Source organism: Dromaius novaehollandiae, chromosome 11 (assembly GCF_036370855.1).
Source record: "Dromaius novaehollandiae isolate bDroNov1 chromosome 11, bDroNov1.hap1, whole genome shotgun sequence".
Taxonomy (NCBI): Eukaryota; Metazoa; Chordata; class Aves; order Casuariiformes; family Dromaiidae; genus Dromaius; species Dromaius novaehollandiae.
In genome coordinates, this window is record NC_088108.1 from 9,689,735 (window position 1) to 9,711,744 (window position 22,010).

Below are 22,010 nucleotides of genomic sequence, written 5' to 3' on the forward strand. Positions count from 1 at the left end.
CCCGGGGCTGGGGCGGCGCCAGGGACCCCGCTCTGCCGGGCGGGCGCGAAGGGAGGCAGGGCAGGCGGCGACACCACGGTTTAGACAGGAGCCAGAGGGTCCCGGAGCCCCTCTAGGACTTCAGGGAAGGCCCGGGAGACCCGGGGCCCGCCCCGACCCCCGGCACGCGGCGCCTCGGGCAGGGAGCGGCGCTCGGAGGCCTCCCGGCGTCGCGGCCCCGCCGCTCGTGGCGCTCCGGGAGCCGCGCGGGTCCGCGGCACCAAGCAGGCCGCCACGCCGCTGCGCTGGGCTGCGACGGGAACCTGTGCCGCATGCCCCGCCGCCCGCGTCGCGAGGCTGCAGCCAGACTTCACCCGAAATGGCAGCTCACCCACCGCTGAGCCTTCTCTGCGCCTCAGCCATGTTCCCTCGCTGCTCGTGGTGGCGCCGCTCACGGGGTCACGATCACCCACGCACCCCCCGCGGGGAAGCCAGGCTTGCACCATCTCACATTTTTGTTGCAGTGACGCACTGATGAAACACTTCGTTTCAGTGCTGTGTTAAACACTACTGTTACTTTTGGGGGATTTCGCATGAGTAGATGCTATGACACAATGTGGAGACTTGGTTGCTAGAAGGTTAGTAAGTGATTTATAGGTCTTAGGAATACGTTACAATACAAAGAACGTGTCATCGGCATATCAGAAACAAGTTAGAGGTAAACTTTTTAACCCACTTAACTCCGATCAGGTTTGAAGAGCTGAGCATTCATATACACATCCATACACACACATCACTAACGCTTTAAAAATCTATACAGAAATACAACATTAGTAAAGCGTATGAGTATGCTTGGATCAGGTAAGGACACTCTTCAGAAATCAGTTCCTTCCCAATTCATTCTAGTACTGACCCAAGTCACATTTCTCTATTCACGTGTCTGAAATAAATCTCATTTCCTTACTCATGCATCCCAAATAAAGCTCAGCATTATCATCTGCATAGTGCAGACAGGGAAACTGAGGCACAGCAGGCTGATGAGAGAGTCGGGAGTACTTACAGCCTCGATTTGACGCGTGAGCCGCAATGTCTGCTCTCTACCATCCTGATTTTTGCTATCGGTGTCTGTATTTCTCTCTGGGAAGAAAACCTACACAAAGCGCCAGCATAGCAGGACTGAGCAAACCTGTTAGAGGGAGGCTGCAAGGCCTCAGCTGCAGGGTATATCGACACTGACAGTTAGGTGCAAGTCAGCCTTTACAATTAGGCCCAAATCCTTCTGCAAACCTCTCTCCACAGTCACAGACTGCTCCCACTGTGGATCGGCCACTGTCTCACTTTGTGGCCCAGCCTAACCAAGCAGTTCATGGGAGTTACTTATTTCCACCCCGCAGGGCCACTGCAAGCTGTTAAGAGCGAGCGTGGTGGGGAGAAGGGCCTGCGCAGGCTCCGGGCTGGCGGGACACGCCGCACAAGGTCCACGCGGGCCCACGCGGCCGCAGAACTGTAAAGATTTTCTGTCAGAAGGCACTACAGTGATGCAGCTCCCTAGCTGTATTTCTACAAACAAACCTGAGCGATACCTCTGACCCTCTTTAAATCTCCACGTGTGAGACCCACTTCCCCCTTTAGAGAGGGCAGGTCAGCATCACTGTTCATACTCAGCTCCTCTTGGTCTAACAGAGCCCGAATGGGACACAAGGCAGCGAGGGGGCACGTGGAGCTCGGGAGGCCCTGCAAGAGGCAGCGGGGTGCAACAGCGAACAGAAGTTGTTTGACTTTCGGTAGAAAATAACACCAAGATGATCTTTTTTTTGCCCAAGAGCTCCCTAGACTGTTCAGAGGCCTGTGAGCTGCATTTATACAGGCAATAAACTAGTGGCGCCGCAGGGAGTTTTGCATCTACAGAATCCAAGATCACAACAGTTAAAGTGGAAAAATCACTGGCTGTGTGCACAGGGCTAATCTACAGGCAAGGTCTGAGCAGCACAACAGGCCTGGGTCTGCGCACAAGAATGAAAAAGTAGTTAAATATAAAAATAGAGCTTTAAGAATGAATACTGAAAAAACATCACAAGGCCTTGGCTCTGAAACATCTAACACATTTAAGAACTGCATTGTTCAGGAAATATTTCACTTAGAGGATTTCAGGAAAAACATTTTTTTGAATCTGAAATAATTCACCTACATGCAGTAACAGTGCAGGAGAAAGGGGAAAAGATCTTCTAATATGCACTTAAGTTTTTCGGATTGTCATTCCAGTGTTTTAGCGTCCACTTCACATACTACAATTCTCTTTTATCAAAAGCACAGCTGCAGCAGCATGTTTTTATCTTCATGCCAAAAACTTATACTAAATTATTATTCTCAAGTAAGTCTCAAAAACTGAAAACAAGATTCTGGAGTGTGAACGAACTGGGGCTAGTTCTGCATCTGCACAATGCCTTGTCCACACGGTATCACTAACAGAGATTTCAGTAGAAATGCTCATACACTGCGATAATTCTAGTTTGTTTACAATTTTCTGCTGACATCCTATCTCAGACTATTTCAAAAAAGATATTTGAATTTTTCTAATATTTTGAAGATATAATTTGTACTCTCATTTCAGTTCTCTTACTCTCTGCAAGTGGTTTTATCTTGAAAAGACTATTCAGCATTGAAAAGCACCTAAAATAAGCTCATTTCATGTTCCAATACCACAGTGTTTTCAGACTGGTTGCATCTCTCCTCTTCAAGGTACATTTGATATTTATATTGCTTGTATCCATTCAGCAAATGAGACACAAGGTTTATTCATTCCTGATACTGGTGTTTCAATACTAAAACCATATAATCTGAGATGCTGGTACCTGTAGTTCAGCGTGTCTTTCTTGCAAAATTGATGAAGAAAGGCAGTCATATCCGCAATGGACATTCTGATCTCAGTTTTCAAAAGCCGATTTCCTCGGCTCAAAGTTTCCTCTGCGGAGGAGCTTTAATTCCCTCAGTTCTTGAGGCTGTAAACTCTGATCCACTCCAGGAGTTAGTTTGTAACTTAAAGGAGATTCAATATAACCATTTCTGTACAGACAGACCCGCTTGCAGAATTCGAAGGTGCTAAACATTACACCGAAGTATGGGACGATCTGATACAAACAAACAAACAAACATAATAATGCATGTTAGGATCACTAACAGTGCTCTTAGCTTAGACTTTTTAAAAAGGAAACTTCTAGGGCTTCATGTTTGATCCAGTCTCTTAATAGAGCTGTGCTGATTTATATAAACTTAGAGTCTCACCTCGAATTAGGCTGGCACCTGCAGCATGCTGAAAGTAGGAGTTCAGTACTTATACATAACTAATTATAGTGATATTGTAAGGAACAAGGGTTGTGCTAGCCTATAAACTAACACAACTTTTAAAATATCTAGGCAAATCCTAGTAACTTTAGCAAACTAATACAGGATTTGGGATTTATTCTACATGCAGTAGAACACCTGAACAATCTCTGCCTTCTGCCCCATGCAGAATCAGCAAGCCTGGTGCTATGCGGCTTTACACCAGCCAAGGTAGGGCCAGGCAAGCATGATCAATCACGTTGTTACTCCATGACCACTCATTAGCTGATCTCAGTACCCCATGCAGGCAATCCTCATCCGCTGCACTGTAAAATGTATTTATGTGAACTACCTTCTGTTTAGGCCATCAAGTTTTATTTCATGCTTTTAATTGAGTAAGAGCTATAGTAACTGATATGCATGTCCTCCTAGCTCACTGCAAATAGCAGGTCAAAAGTATTAGTCTGGACTCCCATGGAAGTGGTTTATACTAGTGCAATTTTCTTTACAGCTAGGAAAAGCACGGCAAATTACGGGAGATCAGCTGAAAAGGAGAACCTGACTAGCTCCTGTAAGTGGACCACTTGCAATCCCTCATCCATACCCTGGCTTGTGTGTTAGCCGCACTCCCTTCTCTAAGGGCATTCAGATGAATCTGATGGAAGTAGTGACATCTAGAAGCCAAGCTTGCAGCTCAGGAAATATGACCAAACCTATGTTCTGGTTTATAAAAATATTATAAAGCTGTTTTATAACCTGCCTGGGATTACACCAGTTCTGTCACAGACTCTGTCATCAATAAGTGGCTAATAAGTATGGAGAGAGGTCATATATGTTATAACCCCAGCCCTCTGACAGCATGTCTTGGTTAGTTCAGGGCAGTCTTTGAGTGGGATGAAAGCAAAACCTTACCTTGAGCAGACTGGGTGTGAGTCCGCTCCAAAGTCCAAGCACACCTTTGTTCTTCACAGTTTGCCGGAAACAGTCAGTCATGCCAGTAAAGTGGACGTCAACTGCTCCGTAGTGGGGAAGCCAAGGACTCTGTGCCTGTTCAAGAGACACCCAAACGATTTAGAACAGATGAAGGAAAAATAAAGTAATGAAAAATAATAATTTCCTCCATTCTGGTAGGAAAGGAATGCTTTACTTTATGCCAGGTTTCAACAGACTGATCTGGGTTCTTTTGTCAACCTATCATGCTTTTATCAATTATACTTCACAAGAATTAGCTATTTCACCTTCAAACACAATCAGCAAAGGAAGGGAATACACTCCCTGACAGGTAGGAGAAAGAAAGAGCAGTAATTGCACACAGTGCTTCCTTTCGTGTCACTTCACTACCAGAAATAATTCTTGCCCTTGCACAGACAAACCACGAGAAACAGAGCGGCAAGACACGTCAGCCCAAGTCTGCCAGCTGCTCGTGGTGGGGAGAGGTCTTTCACGTCACGGGCAGTGGAGCACCTAAGAGAGGGAAGCCTGGGGTTTACCCCAGACACCCCAGTGCCTTCCTGTCATCCTGATCAAAACGTGAGAGCGTGCTGACCTGATTCTTGCAGCTCAGGCGGTGTCCACACCGCAGCGAGGAGGGCAACCTGCACTACGGGCTGAGGGGTAACAGCACAGCAGCGACGGACCAGCCCAGACTTCAGCCCAGGCTGTACAAGCCCACAAGGACTGTAGGTGAGCAGTTGGGGCCCGTGTTCCCGTACCTCTGCTATGCGGTTAGTTGATCCAGACAGATTAAAGTCAGTTTGGGGACATCTTGCTCGACTGCAGCTACATTTCCAGCTGCAGTATAGGCAGTGTCTGTTCACATGGGGCAAGTGCAGTGGGTCATTTTTAACAGCAAAATCCTTCCTTCATTAATCTCCTACTGTGTTAGCACGAACAAGATAACTTGACCTTAAATAATCCCGTCCTCATCCATCTATGCGCACGCAGCTACAGGTTTATTTTGCATGGGCAAACCAGGGTTTGGCTCATACATATGGCAAGTGACACTTCTCCATCAGGAGTGTGAGGGGATCCCAGGGCACACATTAATAACTTGCATGTGTAAGCTGGATCATGACAGGGCAGAAATTCAAAAAAAGTAGGAGCTGTACAGTTACCTGATTGGTGAATATGGATATCATTATCCCCTCACTGATCTAAAATACCATGGGTCACAGCACCTTTCCTTTGCTTGGCCAGACTAACCCACAGCTTCTCAAAGGTGCTAAGCCTATGACAAGCCTCTTTTATAAACTGACAACTGGTGGGACATTTTCTAGATGCATCAGCTATAGCATTTCAAATACTTGGCAGCTTGGTTTAGATGGTGGAAACGGAAGCAGACCAAAATTGATACTCCAGTATGTAAGAGGAGGTGGCAGTAAACTGGGTTTAATGCTGTTGTATCCCCTTGCATTACTGGTAAGTCCGCTGCTAAAATTTAAAGCTAGAAGAAAAAAAAAAACAAAACAAAAACACAACCCCCCAAATCCACCCCAAACTAATTGCATATGTCTTCTTTTATCTTGAATATTTTTCCTCATATTTTTTGTGCATTAATGTAGTGCATGTGATAAACTTCTGACTGCAGGTAAAATCATACAGTTTCCTTCTGACAGGACTTTTGAAGTGATTTGAGGAGAGCAATCTGCAGCTGTCTGCACAGAGGGAGAAGGCAATGGACTTCCACCACACCCTGATCCGGCACCGGCACCGGCACCGTCTGGATCCCCTTTATCATGCCCTGGCTCTTTTATCCCAGGCAAGAGTAGGATTGAGGATTTAATCCAAGGTCTTTTACACTTAAGGGGGAGAGAGCAGAAACATTTCCTTCTGTTTGAACTTCCTCACCAGTGCACCTGGTCTGTAACAGGGAGAGATCACATTCTGGGGGGAATAAGCAGTTTACTTGTTCTAATTGCTTTTCCCCTTTGTACCTATATCGACCTTGCTAACTCTATGGGGCTGTAGTTGTTTCCATAATTCCTAACTGTGGCACAAGCTCCCACAACTCCCTCTTTCAGGGCTCAGAGAGACAGACATTACTGGATTTGTTATTTTGCAGTACTACTGGCCCTGCCATTATAGAAAGTTCAAGATAATGATGCTGGTCTGGTAGCCGATAATCATGCACACGTTCACTTCTGCTCCTTTGCTACAAGGACGGGAAGCTCAGCTGTCTGCTTGACTCTGTCACCTAAGGGGTGTGAGGGTTTAAAAAGCAATAGCTAAATCCAGCAGAAAGAAAGGGGAATCATTTTTCACACCCTGAGAATCTCCTGTACAAAGACTCTCATGACCATACTGTAAAAGATGCTGAGTGCTACCACCCAGACCTCAGGGACCAGTTCCACTGAGAATGGTGATATAAACACCAGGGGTGCTTAGAACAGTACCCAGATGATGTAGGTACCTTAAAAACACACCACCGGTCACAGGAGAGCGGGGCTCAAAGCACGGCTCTGCCTCTGACCTGTCAGGCAGGTTCCATCAGCCTTTTGGTAAAGGCAGTTACAAGCAGTCAAGCGGTGAAGAGGGACAGCTTTTTCAGATGTCTGAGGAAAGCAGAAATGTTGCAGAACATATGATTCCCTTCCTTTTTCAGGTCTCTCTGTGATAGGCAGGGCACGACCTGCAAGAATTAACTGCAGGAGTTTAACTTAATCCCCTTAGTTACTGTATATATATTGCAAAGGCACACATCAGAGAGTTTTGACTGCAGCACTCCTGCATACAGCACAAATACAGGCTACGAGCACACTGCTCATTTCAGTAAGATTTTGCCTGCAGTGAAAATATCCAGAAGAACATTAAAAAGGTGCAGATAAGTCAAAAACCCAGATTTCTAATTTGCCCATAGACACTGATCTCTTAAGAGATTTGCTGAAAGATTATTTATAGTAACATTCACCACGGCTACAGCTGTTTTCAAGATTCCAGCCTGTGGGGTGAAGTATGCTTTGCTGACCTTTCTGCTGCATAGGAACAACGCGTTTCTAAGACCTTAGATACAGTATTTAAATTACAATTGTCCATAGAATCGCAGAATCACTTACTGTAAAAGGAAAAAGTATATCAGTGTGTAGTTAGCTAAAAATTCAGTCTTTTGGAACACAACTCAGCAAAGTTAGAATCTATTAATGAAAGAAAAAAATTAGGAAGGTGTTTCATTGCCACTGTTTCTAATGAAAAACGGTTGTGGGTTTTGGGTGGTTCTGCATCGTCTAAGCACGTCTGCAATCCTGGAATGCTTGCAACTGCCTTACAGCACAAGAGCCAGAAAGTGAACCAACCAAACAGATCAAACTAGTTTCTCTGCCCTGGTTTGGCAGAAACCTAGCATGACATACAAATCAAACGGCTAATCTCATATCAAAAAGATCATGTTTACGACTGAGATGTTTCACACCATGCACCTCAGCGCAGCTTGAATTCCTTTGTTTTGACACTACCTGACTGTATGGGCTGCTGAATGGAAACCCATATGCTGTGAACATTTTTGAGGACTTCTTTCCCCTCGCAGTTAGGGCTGTCTCACGCTGCGGAAGGCTGGAGGTACTGCACAGCTCACTGCACTGCTAACACCGAGCGCCAAGTTGTTAGTCATAGCAGCATTGTGTTTAAGTTGCTAATCTTCTTTTTACTTCTGATGGGTGATCAGTTCTCTAAATGATTAAAGTACATCAAATACAGAATTAGTTCTATTTGCTCTCTCGTAAATACAAACACTCTTTTAGTACACAGAGGCCACTGAATCTAGTCAATAACTGATACATTCCAAAAGTTAGCAGTTTGTTCTATTTTGACAATCCAAACCCAAGAGATAGTTATGTATGGACTGGGTAATAACCAGAAGACAACCCGCACTCTGGTTCAGAAGTATGAGGACAAAATTCTTTTCAAGGGAATAAATTTAGTTGTGACTCTTCAAACACCCTCTCTTCTATGGTCTGCAGTATGAGGTGAATGCCAGAACAACATAATGCCATTTTGAGAAGTAATCTCGCAGACCCTTTCAGAAGTTTCCCTTTTAATGACCTTCTCTAGCCCCAAATGCCTACTCTCTTCCTCTCAGGATTGAAGGATGAGTGTACTTCACTGTAGTGAGAACAGTGCCCATCAAAAGATTGATCATTTGAATCTTTCCGAGGCTCGCAGGAGCCCCACAGGGCCAGCGGGATCCAGAGCCTGCAGCCATGGTGGCTGGGCCACTGGAGTCTGTGCCCAGAGCTTTGCAGATGCGAAATCCTCACTTGCAATTCAGGACATCTTGGTTTGTAACTATGTGAATTCCTGCTTAAGTTCACAGGTAGTCAGAGGCTAATTTGCAAATACTTCCCTCTCAGTTCAAGTGTTTTTTCTACTCTTTCTTGTTCATAAAATCCCTGTTGACACAAAGCTTTGCTATTGTTAAGCATGCAGCACTATTGGCACGGGGAGCATGACAAATCAATTAACAGTGAATAGCTCCCACAGCAGATATGCTATTCCGACGGGCAGACACAACAAAACCACTTGTTACTTATGAGTGCTCTTTGTTATTTACAAATACAATAGACTCAGGTATCCTGCTCTTCTGATCAATTCTATAAAAGCACAGGAAAGCACTTTACAACACAGCTCAAGAGTTCACTCTCTTAATCTGGAATCTAAAATAAGAAGTCTTTACAATCTGGGTTAATAAGGACACATCCAACAGGCTAACTATAGGTCAAAGGAATCTGAAGGACAAATTCTACAGGTTTTCTCCAGGTAACTCCACTACGACCAACAGAAATTTCATTCAAGCAAAGATGAAAAACTTACAAGAATATTTCATTCCACTCAAACAAGAAACAATTAAAATGTAAATAAGGATTAATATTGAAAAAAAAAAAAAAACCCAGGTATAATTACATCCAAATCAATCCTTTCTCCTGTAGGGCAGCCTGAGGAGGCAGCCACTGTCTTTCCTGCATCAGTGGTTTAGTACTGCTGACTTACCCGTGGACTGGAACATGAAGTCCACCAAAGGTATTCAGGCACGTAGGAAGGTAAACGATGATGTGGTACTAGGAGGCTGATGTTTCCAGGGCGTTACAGTAGGGCAGCTGACCTCCAACTTCCTGCACTCGAGGAACATGTTGTCCTTTCCTCGGTAACCTGAACCAGGGCTAAATCCTTCTTGCCTTGCTGAAATCGATGGCACCGAGTGACCGCAAAGGACGAGTTTAACTCCTAGCTTTAAGTAGGTTATGGCCAGGCCTATTCTATCCTGTGACTTTATGGTTTGTCCCAGAATCTCTTCCTTGCTGCTGAACCTAAGCTCTCTTTGCTTTTAACACTTGCTGTATGAAGGTATCTTCAATATGGAATATAGAAGTCTCTCTCCTCAAGATAGTGCAGACCCCTTGCATGGACACTTCTGGGTGGTTTCAGACGGTTCAGCTCAGTCCTTACAAACAGGTACACCATTTTCATGCACGTTAGCACTGGTTTATTAAATGGTGCGAACCCTTAGGCAGAGTAAGCTTGGTCCCACACTCTACACTGTGAATAGCAACACTAGTTCCCACATCTCCTGCTCTCTGTGTAGGAATTGAGGCCAACGTTAATATTTCTACAGAACTGGGGCTTTACAATGGACCTACTTCCATTGGCCTTATGTGGTTAGGTACAGAATTATGCCAAATCAAAACAAACCTAATGTAAAAGAAGAGAGTGTCCACGAAGTTTTAGCTCCTGCTTATGCAGTATTTTGCATAATTAATCATCTCATAAGTCACAGGAGCATCGTTCCAAACTGATACAAGACTCTCCTGTGTAAGTGACAGAGGAACAGTGACGTTAGCAGGTAACAGCGACAGCTGTCATTCTGGAGGCATTACTGTTTCTCTGCCGAAGGTTGTGGCTGTAACAGTTGTGCCCACACAGCAGTGTGCCCTAACTTGTGTCAGGCCCTGCCAGCTGGGCTAGTTACCCAGTTTAAAGAGGTGGGTTGAGCTAACCCATCTCCTTTGCCCCAAAGCAGATTAGAGAGCTCTCACTCATACTGCACTGCTCACAGCCGCGGCGGCTGCGAGAGGCCGTGGTTACCCTTAACCGGCACTACCAGATCTAGGAAGGGGAGCAAGCCTGCCGCTTTGGCATCCGGGGGAACCATCCAGCGACAGCTACACTGGGCACCCCCGTACCTCCTGCGTTTCGAACGGGTGGCGTGCTGCGCCGCTTCTTCTCTTCGCTGTGCTGCAGTGCTAAACTACTGCCTTAACCCACCACAGAGCGAATATTATACACTTATCACACCACAGCTCCTTGGATGAACAGGGTTAAAGACCACTAGTAGTAGCACTAGCTGTCACGAGGCAGACCTGGCTGTTAGATCAGCCCAGTCTTACTACTGATCTTTAATTTATGACTTCTGCCTTATTCAGCTTTTCAGTGGCGCTGCTCGGTGTTTCAGCTCCACGGGCGGTCAGCCTCTGCAATTCTCTCCTGTGCAAAAGGGGGAACTAAGAGAAATGCCTCTGAGATTTGTTCAGACAGACCAAAGCTAATCCAAGCTGCTACAGAAGGCAAAGCCCACATTACGCTCAGGTAGTTTTTGTCAGGCATCATGTCCCGACTGGTCACTGTACTGAGCACTTCCCAAAGTAGCCTCATAGACAGCGGTATAAAATACCTTAAAAGCAACTTCAACAAAATAATAAAAAATGGTGGTAGCTGAAAGCAATTAGGCTTAATGGAAAAGAGGAAGGAAATGATTTCACCAAAAATACACTCCAAAGTCTATCTTCTATCTGTCAATAATCGAAGACGCCAAACCGGCCCCAAGTTTAAGTATGCCAGAATGTAGGATCCTGGCTGATGCCTGGCCCCAAGTGTCAAGGAAAAATGAAATCATGGGAAGGAGGAGGTAGAAGAGGCAGATTGATAGAACACCTTCTATCATTTTGTAAATATACAGAAGAAGGGAAATACAATGCCCGTTGGGCAGTCCTTCTAATAACAGTGCAAATACATTTTGGGTGCATACCCTGAAGTACACTGCGACACACCAGAAGGCAACTGGACCTTTCACGCAGAACTCCTTTCTACCCCATCTCAGGACAACGGAGGGTTGGAAGATGCCAGTATCTTTTCATGTGTATGGAAACAGAACTGTCCAGTCCAGCTCCAACTGAAATACATAGACTGGGGTGTACAAATGAACAGGATGGGACTGAACAGAAAGGGCCACTTAGTGAGCCCTTTCCTTAGTAAAAATACAATGCTTTATGTAATCCACTTTATACAGTATGTTAATGTAACAATTAGCCCTATGAGTACAAAAAGAACTAACATGAGCTCCCTATGGATTTGCCCCTCATGGCTGACTGAGCCGTGTAGTGGAAGGCGCAAGCTCAGACTGGAATTTTTCTTGTGCCGACATGTTACAAACTCTCTTCCTCAAATAGGTTCTCGAGCGTCAGTTAATGTAAGACCTCGCGCTGCAGACTCCCTCTCAGGCAGAATAATTCTGGAGTTTCTTCTCTATCTGGGCACTTGTTTCACAAAACTTGAAGGACCTTTATATCTCTGAAACCTCTGCTTCTCTGTCAAATTTAGCTGAAGTTGGCAGCAGGATCAAAAGTTACTGGGAGCTGGGACAGACAGCTGGCAACCACATATACCTTACTTCCACATGAAATCAGACTAAAAGTAGTCATATTGCTCATTATTTGCTTCCACACTGTGGAATCTGCCACTCCGCATGGTCAAATGCCTTCACCTCTGCAAGCCTTCAAAACCCAGGCTCCCATGCAGTTCACTAATAAAAGGTCTCCCTGCACAATTTCAGAGCACGTATGTTTTTGAGATGGCGTGTGAACCACATGACCCAAAAAGCATTTCTTATTTTTAAACGGGGTCATGACTCTAATAACTTTCATATTCCCAGCTGACAAGAACACAAATCTCACAAACAGCAGGGACACCACAGCATGGGATCTTTCGGAGGCTGCCACGGCAGCAGCAGCGATCGTCTCCAATGACGGAGCGCTCTCTGCAAGCTGCTCATGTCGAAGCAATGCTGGAGCAGTCTCCTCATTTCAGCAGGGAGAAGGTGCTTTTCTAATGAACATATATAATTTTCTTTTCCAAAGCTTTGTTTTTAACCCAGCCACTGTGTTCTTGCTAGACCAACTTTCATCATACAAAAAACACAGTTATGAGACTGCTTTTCAATAGAGACTTAAATATCTCCTTTAACAGACTTCAGACTAGAAATGTGCCAATAGAGCACAAGAATGCATTTACTTTAAACAGCCTACTTCACAGAGGGAATGACTGCTCACTTTTCTCAAGGTTACTGAGAACACCTAACATTTACATCATTTACAACAAATTTCACACTTGCAGAGCATCTTGTGTCTCAAAGCATGAAAAAAACCCAAACCCACACTGCCGATTGATAGGCAGCCTCAGCCTAATTCAGTTTGTCACTAAAAACCCGCCACTTCTTGGGTGATGCATGACAACAGTCCACACTAACAAAGAACAGAGAGCCTGTTTGTTCATGGCAGGGGAGGGAATACACAGCCTGGAATTTAAAACAGAAAGATCAGACACTACTGAACGATGGATTCCCCAAGAGAAGTCTTCACAACAAAAGGATGCTGTGCAGTCAGCACCAAAAATATGCTGAATCCTGCAGTAAGCAAAAGTATGCTTATTCTAGATTACAAGGGTTTGATGGTAAAGCTATCCCTAAGTAGCAATTACTCAAAGGAAGAGTTTCAGCTAGTTTTAGTTACACTGATTAAAATAAATTATAACAGCAAAATATGGGCACAGGAGTGAGGTTCTGCAAACACAGCTACAGTTTGTTCATGTAAGGAGGTGAGGACTATCTGTACACTAGACCAAGCATCTGTGAAATTTCAGAGTAATTTTTGTATATTTTGCCTTACAAAACTGCCAAAGTCGCATATCAATCTGAAATGAAGGCTAAGAAGTTCCCAGCCCTGGAGCATCTGAGTCTACCACTGATGGTCACGTGTAAAAAGGGAAATGCCAAACTTGAGTGTTGAGTTTGCACTGACCACTTGTATGTTTATAAATTTCCAGTCCTGCACACAGCCTAGGTTCAGTGCCAAGCTAATCATAATCTTCTGCATGGCATACAACAGCCCCAAATTCATCTTCCCTTGCTGAAATGCCAGGGCAGACCTATGAAGCTCATCACAGGCAAAAAGATGATGTGGGAAAGTAGAAGCATATTATCACTGTTTCCCTTAGATCCAGACTCCTTTATAGTCAGATATGTCCCTGCGAAAGGTAAAAAGAGAGCGTTCTGGTATGCATAAGTCTGCGAGGTAAAAGCGCAGTACTTGAATACTGCTTAGACATTGAGCTGAACAAAGAACATAATATTGTGAATGAGGAAGAAAAGTCAAGAATAACAAGCAGCTAGAAGGATATAATGATCAGTAAGTTTTTGTTCCAGAGCTGATATAGCATGAAAGTGAGTCAGGAAAGCATTTAATATAGAACGTCCCTTTGAACAACCCTCTCCTTCACTAAACCCCTTCTACAGATGCACGACAAAAGCTATATGTCCATGCCAAAACATGCATACAGTACCTCTCCATTCTCTAACATGCCAGTCAGGAGCAAAGTGAAAAAAGGAAGACAAAGGAATAAGATTAGGATAATCCCAACAAAGAGGACTCACATATGTGTTAAGATTCATTCATGTTAATTAACATTTTTTAAAGAAACCCATTCAAGTATATTTAGCAAACACAGCATTTTTGTTAAAAAAATGTAAACATGATAAAGATAATATTAACATCAGAGGGAGAAGCAGCCATGGTTACAGAACAAATGTGACATCATAAAGCATCACCAAAATACAGAGGAAGAATTGTTCACTGACAGTTAACTCCTACTCCCACAGATGTCAATGACAGAAGCTGCTGACATCAGAAGTGTAGGATTCAGCTATGTAAAATGAGAAAGGATGGAACAAAGTGATTGTGACAGAGATTAGAAATAACACCTTACTCCTCTCCCAGCAGAATATATTTTCCAGTCTATGTAAACATGTTGTCAAGTAAACATATATTCAAGTATTGTCTAGATGAGGAGATGGATGGAGCTAACTTGTCTGAGGCTGCCCAGCATGTCTGGCGAAGATCTGGATCTGGGTGTTCTGATCTCAGGCCTGTCCTCAGTCCTGGGGTCAGAGGAGACTGCTTTAGGACCTAGCTGCTCAGTTCTGAAGCTCCTGGGACTGCCTTACAACTCCCTAGTTTCCCATTACCAATAGGTTCACAGGAAGAAAATTCTTTGGCAATATACCATCTCCATCTGTCAGATCAGTGGGATGGAAAGGAGAGGAGAAGGAGGATTTATACTGACTTCCACAACATTCTGGGTTCTTCTTCAGTCGCCAAACTCATATCCAGGGCTTCAAAACAAAGCCAGCATTTCCCCACGTGCACTGCAGTGCTCTCACACTGGGTTAAAGGCTTCAGTAGACCCCCCTTTTTATTACGTAGCAAATTGACTCACTAAATGGAGGCTCATCAGAACAAAAGAGCTAAGAAAAAAACAACACTGTGATCAATGGTATGTACTCCTGTGTTTTCTACAGAACACTGAGGTGTCTCGAAGCTCTGTTTTCTCCTTCTTTACTCTTTCTTTCTAGGTCCCTTTGCATGATGCCCATTCTGCTGCTATCCTTTCTCTCTTCTGACCACCACTCTGGGAACTGAACAGCCCATTTTGCCTTCAGAGCATCCTCAGCAGAACCTGTTCCCACAGCAAACTGCAGTGTCTTCAACAGGAGGTTAAACAGGCCAGCAAGGGAACGCAGCGTAGGGCTGATCCCTGCAAGGCTGGGACATATCCTGGTGATAACTGGGCCATAACCTGGTGACAAAAATAAACTTCTTGGATTACCTTACAGGAGTTCCAGCAAGCCCTCAATATCAGCTTGGGTGGGATCTTCAAGAGGTTTCATTTGTGGATAAGCTTCCACAAATTACCTCATTTCCAATACCAGACCAAGAGTTACGGGTTTTTTTATACTTATTCAGCTATTTCTTCTGAAATACCCTTGCCTTCTCCTATGCCTTCAGAATAAATTACTCAACAAGGGTGTCTCTCCATGCTTGGGAAATCACTATGCAATTGTTGCAATGCACTTATGGGGAAAAAAACCCTCTGTTTAGCCTTTTTGCCTTCCAGAATAATTTTTCTGTAAATCCATTTCCTATACTTTTGGGCAACAAATCCAGTTCCCTTCTTATTACAGAAGCCCCAGTCAGATGTTTCAAGCATCCCATTGGTGAAACAGTACAGCCTAGTGGCAGGAGAGCGAAAAATGGGCTCGTCTCATGCCTTCGCTTATCCGGCCGGACAAACCTGGGCTTTACAACATCGCATTGGTTACTGCTGAAAGTTGCTTTTGAACTGACTACAAAAAACAAATGTCCAAAAAGTGATGTAATGAAATTAACCAATTAAAAGGGAAACACCATAGTAAATGTATTTCTTTTCTTTATTCTTTAGGGCAACAGCGTTGCTGTGAGCCTAAGGATGTAAAGAAAAGGTGGACTTTAACAAGAGGTAATTGCTTTTTTTAGACCAACTGATATAACTGGAAAAAGATTCACATTTACGTGCTCAGAATTTCTTCATCACTAAGACAGTTTGTGAGATACCTGGAGAAAGAGCTCAGCCCAAAGCATGACTTCTCCCACCTCTAGCTACATGAGTTGGTCTAATACAAGACATTTCTTCTCCTTAGCTTAGGTCTTGTGTTACCATCTGAAGAGAGGGCAGTGAATGGATGCATCTGTGCCACTGGGTCTGAGCTCTGTCTGGAAAGGAGAACCCTGGGAGCAGACGAGGGGAATTCAGAGTTTCCCTGACCTTTTGCTAGCTTGAGACTTCTCAACCAGGCTGTCACTTGATGGAGAGATCTATAATGCTACCACAGGAAACGATGACTGCTTTTTGGAGGTGATCATGAGAGGTTCCCATAAACCTGCCGTCCCATCAACTGGGGTGAAAGAACTAATTCATATGCCACAGACAGAGAGCAGTCAGCTACTCACTGCTGATGAAGTTTTAATGAAAATAAGACAGCATGAAATGAATTACGTCAATAAGATGGAAGCTGTCGGGTGTTCTTCTTTAAATTGTTATTACTAATCTTTCAGGAGAAAGAAGCAGCAAAATTATACATAATGATGTAGTAACTCTAACAGTGCTGATGCTCCAGCAAAGCGACAGCACCAGCAACCGGAAAGTTGTCCATTAACTAGAGCAGTCAACAAGACTGAGGACAGTTTTGACCTTGCAGAATTAATAACTGCTGTGCAAGTTTCCTGTGGCTGACAGTACACAGATCAGGCATAAACAGCAGACACAAAACCCTGGAGATGACGCGGATCTCTTTCACCGGGCCCACCACCACGGGGACAGAATGGCAGCACATCACAGAACATTCGCTAGTTCTCAGCTGTGAGGATCTGATGGAATTACTATGAAGAGGAGGAGAAATAAAGCTGAAGACACAGAGTCCGAGACAAAATATGTATCCCATGATAGTACTGTAACCCATATTAAAGACACAACAGCATACTTGTAACAATGAATTTTCAGACATTAAAATAAATAAATAAATACATAAATAAATCAAAGCCTCTGTAGTCCCCTGGTAAGAGACACAGTGCAAGTCATGATCACCTGGCTAGTCTTGCCCCAAACTCCTGAAACAAGCACATATAACAAAGTACTAGTAACAAGGATGCTCTGTACCTGCATCTTCCTCTTTACAGTCTCAAAGGGGAAAGAAAGTGTCTGTGCCACACCAGCTGCTACACAGCCATTTATAAAGTTTTGAAGAGGAGTGAAATGAATTATGGGTTCTTGCCAGATTTTGTCCAGATTGATGTAAACAAAGAATGAGCCAGCAGAAAATGGGACAGCACCTAGAAAGCAAACCAGACAGGGAAGGTTTACATGGGCACACAGTACTACGAGAAAACAGGTGCTCATCACATAACCTAAACAGATGGCATGAACCAGTTCCAGTTTACACCTTGCGTTGCTCAAACCAGACCAACACATAAAAGAACTTAACTTTTTGGCCAGTGGTTTACCATCAAAACCCCATATTTCGGGATCCAGTCAAGGTTCTTATATTTGCATATTAAAATTTGCATCTTTGGTCAGAATTTCTTACTGCTTTGGTCTCATGACAGGTCACAGTTTTTCTCCAGCCCAACCCAATCCTAGCAGTTGTACACGTAAATAGAGCCAAGCTGATGAGGGATGCTTCTGTCTTCTCTTGCTTGTTTCATGCTCTCATCAATTTTACAGTGGGATTATACATTACAATGTATTTTTTTAAAAGCTCTAGAGAGTAAATAAATAATTAAAAAGTTACTTCAGGTAAAGAGAGAAAACCGCTAATTTTTCACCTTTCACATCACTTATATGTTACTGCTTACACTGGTTTCACTAAAAAGCCAGGGAAACACTCTTGCACCTAGGAGTTAGAAGCTTTTTTTTTTTCTTTTTAAGAGGTTAAACAGAGGAAATCTTGCATCTGAGTACAACTAGATCATCTATAAAAGATGGACAAGAGGATTTTGTTGAACTCTTAAGCATATGCAAATGTTAAGCATTCAGTTACAATTTGAAGCAATACAGTTGCAGCAAGGGTAATTAGTATTGTCATGCTTTGCAGATCTAGACACCTTCTACAGAACAACATTACTATTCACTTTTTAAATCAAACACATGCATTACATAATTGCAATAATAATGTGCAATGATGCTCAAAAATGTGATTTTCCCCATTATTATTTTACCTAATATAGCTGGTGAAACACCACGGTAGAGTGCAAGAAATCCTTCTTGATGCTTAATTTTGCAAAAAGCATGAAGAATCCCTTCGTAAGATGGTTCCAGTCGGTTCTGCACAATAAGTCGTGTCTTAATTACATCAGTAGGGTAAGTCACTACGGTTGCAACCATGCCAGCCAGACTTCCTGCTGTGATGGCTCCCCAATGGGAAACATGACCCAACTCATCCGTGAAAAGTGTAACAAGTCTAGAATAAACACATGAAAGACATACTATTAATCACAGTACAAAAAAAAAAGGGAAAAAAGAAAAAACAAAGGCAGATAACTCTTGATGTAACTGTTCTGCTCTTCTCCACAAACTTCTTAGGTAGTAAGACTTGAAATTTTAACACATATTTTATCTAAGAACCTCATTATACTGTACAACACCGTAAAAGCATCGGAACTTCTGCGAAGCAGAACAGTGGGTGTGCAAACACGAGCACAGTCACAATGACATGGCTAAGAGCCCAGAGAGATTTCGACACTGAACACAAGGTAAATCCACTCTGCAGTGAAGTGCCGAAATGCAAAAGTTAGAGTTAACAGCTGGGTCAGCCACTGGAATACAGAAGCCCGCAAATGCAATTTACTTTGCTTTTAGCGTTATTGAGCTAAAATACTTCCCGTACCTGAACTAGCTTTTTCAGAGGCAGCTGGCATATCTATACCTGCAGCACAGCTCACAGCAAAGACTGAACTCGCACAGCGTGATTTCCAGTACCTTGCTGGAGGTCTAGAGCATCAATTCAACAACAAAAAAAATCTTCAAATATCTGGAGACTATTTGTTCAAATCATTTAATTAGTTGCTTCCCTTTAAGAGATTTTTACATTAAAGCCATTTTAGTCTGTAGAATCCTCATTTATACTTCCACTTACAGGACAAAAATCACCATAACTTAAAAATATCAGCAAGAAATGCTCTGATGATCAGAGACATTGGCCCGGTCTTCTACAAGGCCTTCCTCTAGTCAAAATAATCATACAAGAAATACATCGATAAGTTCATCACAGCCCTTTTGAGGGGCTGAACTGAACTGAACATTCCTCTGTTCATTATTTTAGAACAGGAGGGCCCACAGGGATACTTTCCTAGAGAAGATTTATGTGCAGGCACTACTATGCTCTGGAGGTTAAAACCTTAATTTGAATTTACTGAGTAACGCATAGAGTTTTAAAGGCTAACCTACAACTCATCCATTTGTGATTCACAGAAAGACTTTTCCATATATGTAGAAGACTCCTAAATCAGTGAGAAGCATCACAGAGGCAGCAAAAAGCAAGCAGAGTTGAGAGGAGAATCTCAGCAGGTAAAGAAACCTACTGCTCTATTTCTGAAGCATTAGCTAAACTGCCTGAACAGCAGACATACATTTGGCTACACACTGTTAAACCATCTAGAACAAAATAATTTGCAAAGATTTACATGTCACTTCTTGCTCGGCCGATGTTTCTTCGCATCCAAGTGTGCATTTTCTACTGCATGACAGATCCCTGCATCTACTTGCCCTGTGCCCTGGACAAGCTGCAAAGCAGAAACACCAGGCAAGCAGAAGCAAAAGTGCCCAATTTTTTTTGTGCTAAGTGTCTTACTTAGTCCCTAGAGTTAACAGGGCTTGATTTTTCTGTGTGTGGGGGGGGTGTCTCTGAGCTCTACCCAGATAACATTTAAAACCGGCAAGGAAAGACAAAGCCTACACACAATAACCGCAGGAGGAGGAGTGCAAAGTCAGCTAAACTCCATCCCTTCCACAGCCAGCCTGGCTCCCTCCACGCTGCCTTTCCAGGGTCTGCTTGCTTTCTCATCATCCCACATCTTTCTGCTGTTGGCATTACCATTTAAGTTACAGTGTAACACTTCTCTTTCTGTGTTTCTTGCCTTTGTATACAAATCTTCCCCTAGGAAAAAAAAATGCAAATAACAAATCAGGGAATATGCGTAAGTAGCTTTTACTTAATTTTTCTGTTAGCCTACTTCTACTTGTAACTCAAAAGAACTCACTGAGCAAACGAGAGACATAAGCCATAGCCTTGCAAAGGGAATACAGAGTGCTTCAAGTTGAAGAAACAATCAAGTTATTTTGCCCAAAATTGGTTGCTCAAAATCAGCTGGTACAGACTAGTGCAACACTGACTCTTTGGGGAACTTCACGTAAGTACGTGTAACGACTGTTCCTGCTTCCACACTGTTGTTTTCCTACCCTTTTCTGACCACTTTTTTACAAGCAGAAGGACACAGCGAAGCTTCCCGCTTCCAAGACATCCTTGTCTATCACCGCCGGAGCGGCGCAGGCAGCGCTGGGAAAATGATTCTCGCCCAGCCCCGGCCATGCCAAGCCCTTTGGCAGGGTGTGCAGCCCCAGCCCCGGCGAGGGCCGCCGCCGGCCTGATTGGCCAGCGCAGGCTGAGGCCATGCTTCTCCCCACCCAGCACAGCCCGCGGACTGGAATAACCCATCTCCCAGCTGGGCAGAAATGTCAAGAGCACACCATGCGCACAGCTGACCTCGGGGGGGAAAAAAAGAAGAAGAAAGAAAGAAAACGGCAAACACAGCCCCGCAAGCCGGCAGAACACAGTGGTGGGTGCGAACAGGCAGGCCATCCTCTCAAAGCCGAAAAAATACCGGCAGCAAAAAGCGAATCCTAGACAAACAGTGCAGGTGGGCAGAACAGCACTGCTCCACATGGATGAGACAGTCCTGCTGCAGTCACTCCAGTGTTTACATTAATCAAATGGCTATGTATTATCCAAAAAGGAGATTTTAAAACACATAATGTCATACATCAACTTCAACATTATCAAAATAGCACAAGAGCAGCTGCACAACAACAGGAAAAAAGATTTGAATCATGATTTTGTTAGGCTATTCTTTTCTTGAATAAAGACACATTTGATATAATTGCTCAAAAAACCATAAGTGACTAAAACAATGGGTTGCAAACAACAGATGCCACAGTCACGTTTGTAGATAGCATTCTAACTTCATTTCTGGAGGAATTTCTGGCTGAGCAGAAGAGATTTAAGGCACTATCAAGCTTTCATCATTTGAAGTACACACACGACGTTACATGCAGTTGCTACACCAGCAGCAAGAGTTACCGCGCTCCCTACAACCTAAATAAACGAAAGAGCGAAGTTACTAGCCAGGGTTCGGGCCTCTGGAAAGGGGGGGGACGTCGCGAACTGGAAATCCAGCCGAGCCAGAGCCTAGTAATACACATATACATAACGAAGCTGCTCGCTTTCCCTTCCCTCTCCTTTTCGGTGGAACCGAAAGGAAGAAGTGAGGGCGCAGCCCCGCCGCTCCGCGGAGCCGGGTCGCCCGGCGGCAGCGGGCCGGGGCCGGGGCCGGGGTCTCGCTTACCGGCGGGAGGCGGCGAGCTGCAGCGCGCTGTAGGGGAAGAGGCGGAGGCAGGCGGTGAGGTTCCCCTTCCAGAGGGCCCGCACGCCCTCGGCGCGGCACAGGCAGCGCCCGGCGCCGCGCAGCCCCCGCCGGCAGTGCCAGGTGCCCACCTGCGCCAGCACCGTCAGCAGCTCCAGCGGCGCCGTGAGGCTCAGGCTCAGCGCGCCCGCCAGCCCGGCGCAGCCCAGCCGCTGCACGGCCGTCACCCGGCCGTCCCGTCGCCAGGTGGCCATGGCGGCCCCGGCCCCGGCCCCGGCCCCGGCCCCGGCCCCGGCCCCGGCCCCGGCGCGGCGGCTCTGCGGGCGCTCGCCGCGGTGCCCCGGCCCAGGGCCCGGCGGGGCGCGGCCAGCGCGGGGGCGGCGCCGCCCTGCGCCGCCAGGAGGCGCCGCGGCGCCTTCCCCGCCCGCCAAGCTACAGGCGCTT

General features: G+C 44.7%; 1 protein-coding gene across 1 annotated transcript; it reads right to left on the reverse strand.

Moving 5' to 3' along the window:
* Positions 1-607: 607 nt before the first annotated feature.
* SLC25A43 (solute carrier family 25 member 43) lies at positions 608-22,010 on the reverse strand. Its single transcript, XM_026123109.2, has 5 exons — positions 21,549-22,010; positions 18,147-18,388; positions 17,089-17,261; positions 4,213-4,347; positions 608-3,107 (listed from the first exon to the last, which is right to left on the reverse strand). The coding sequence occupies exons 1-5, from the start codon at positions 21,818-21,820 to the stop codon at positions 2,904-2,906; spliced, it is 1,026 nt and encodes a 341-aa protein (XP_025978894.2). The 5' UTR covers positions 21,821-22,010; the 3' UTR covers positions 608-2,903.

Coding starts and splice junctions, on each gene's coding strand:
- SLC25A43 (XM_026123109.2), bottom strand. CDS start 21,820: ATGGCCACCTGGCGACGGGACGGCCGGGTGACGGCCGTGCAGCGGCTG. Junction 4,348..17,088: donor CTGTAAAGAGGAAGATGCAG/GTACAGAGCATC, acceptor TCTCTTGAACAG/GCACAGAGTCCTTGGCTTCC. Junction 3,108..4,212: donor TCACACCCAGTCTGCTCAAG/GTAAGGTTTTGC, acceptor TGTTTGTATCAG/ATCGTCCCATACTTCGGTGT.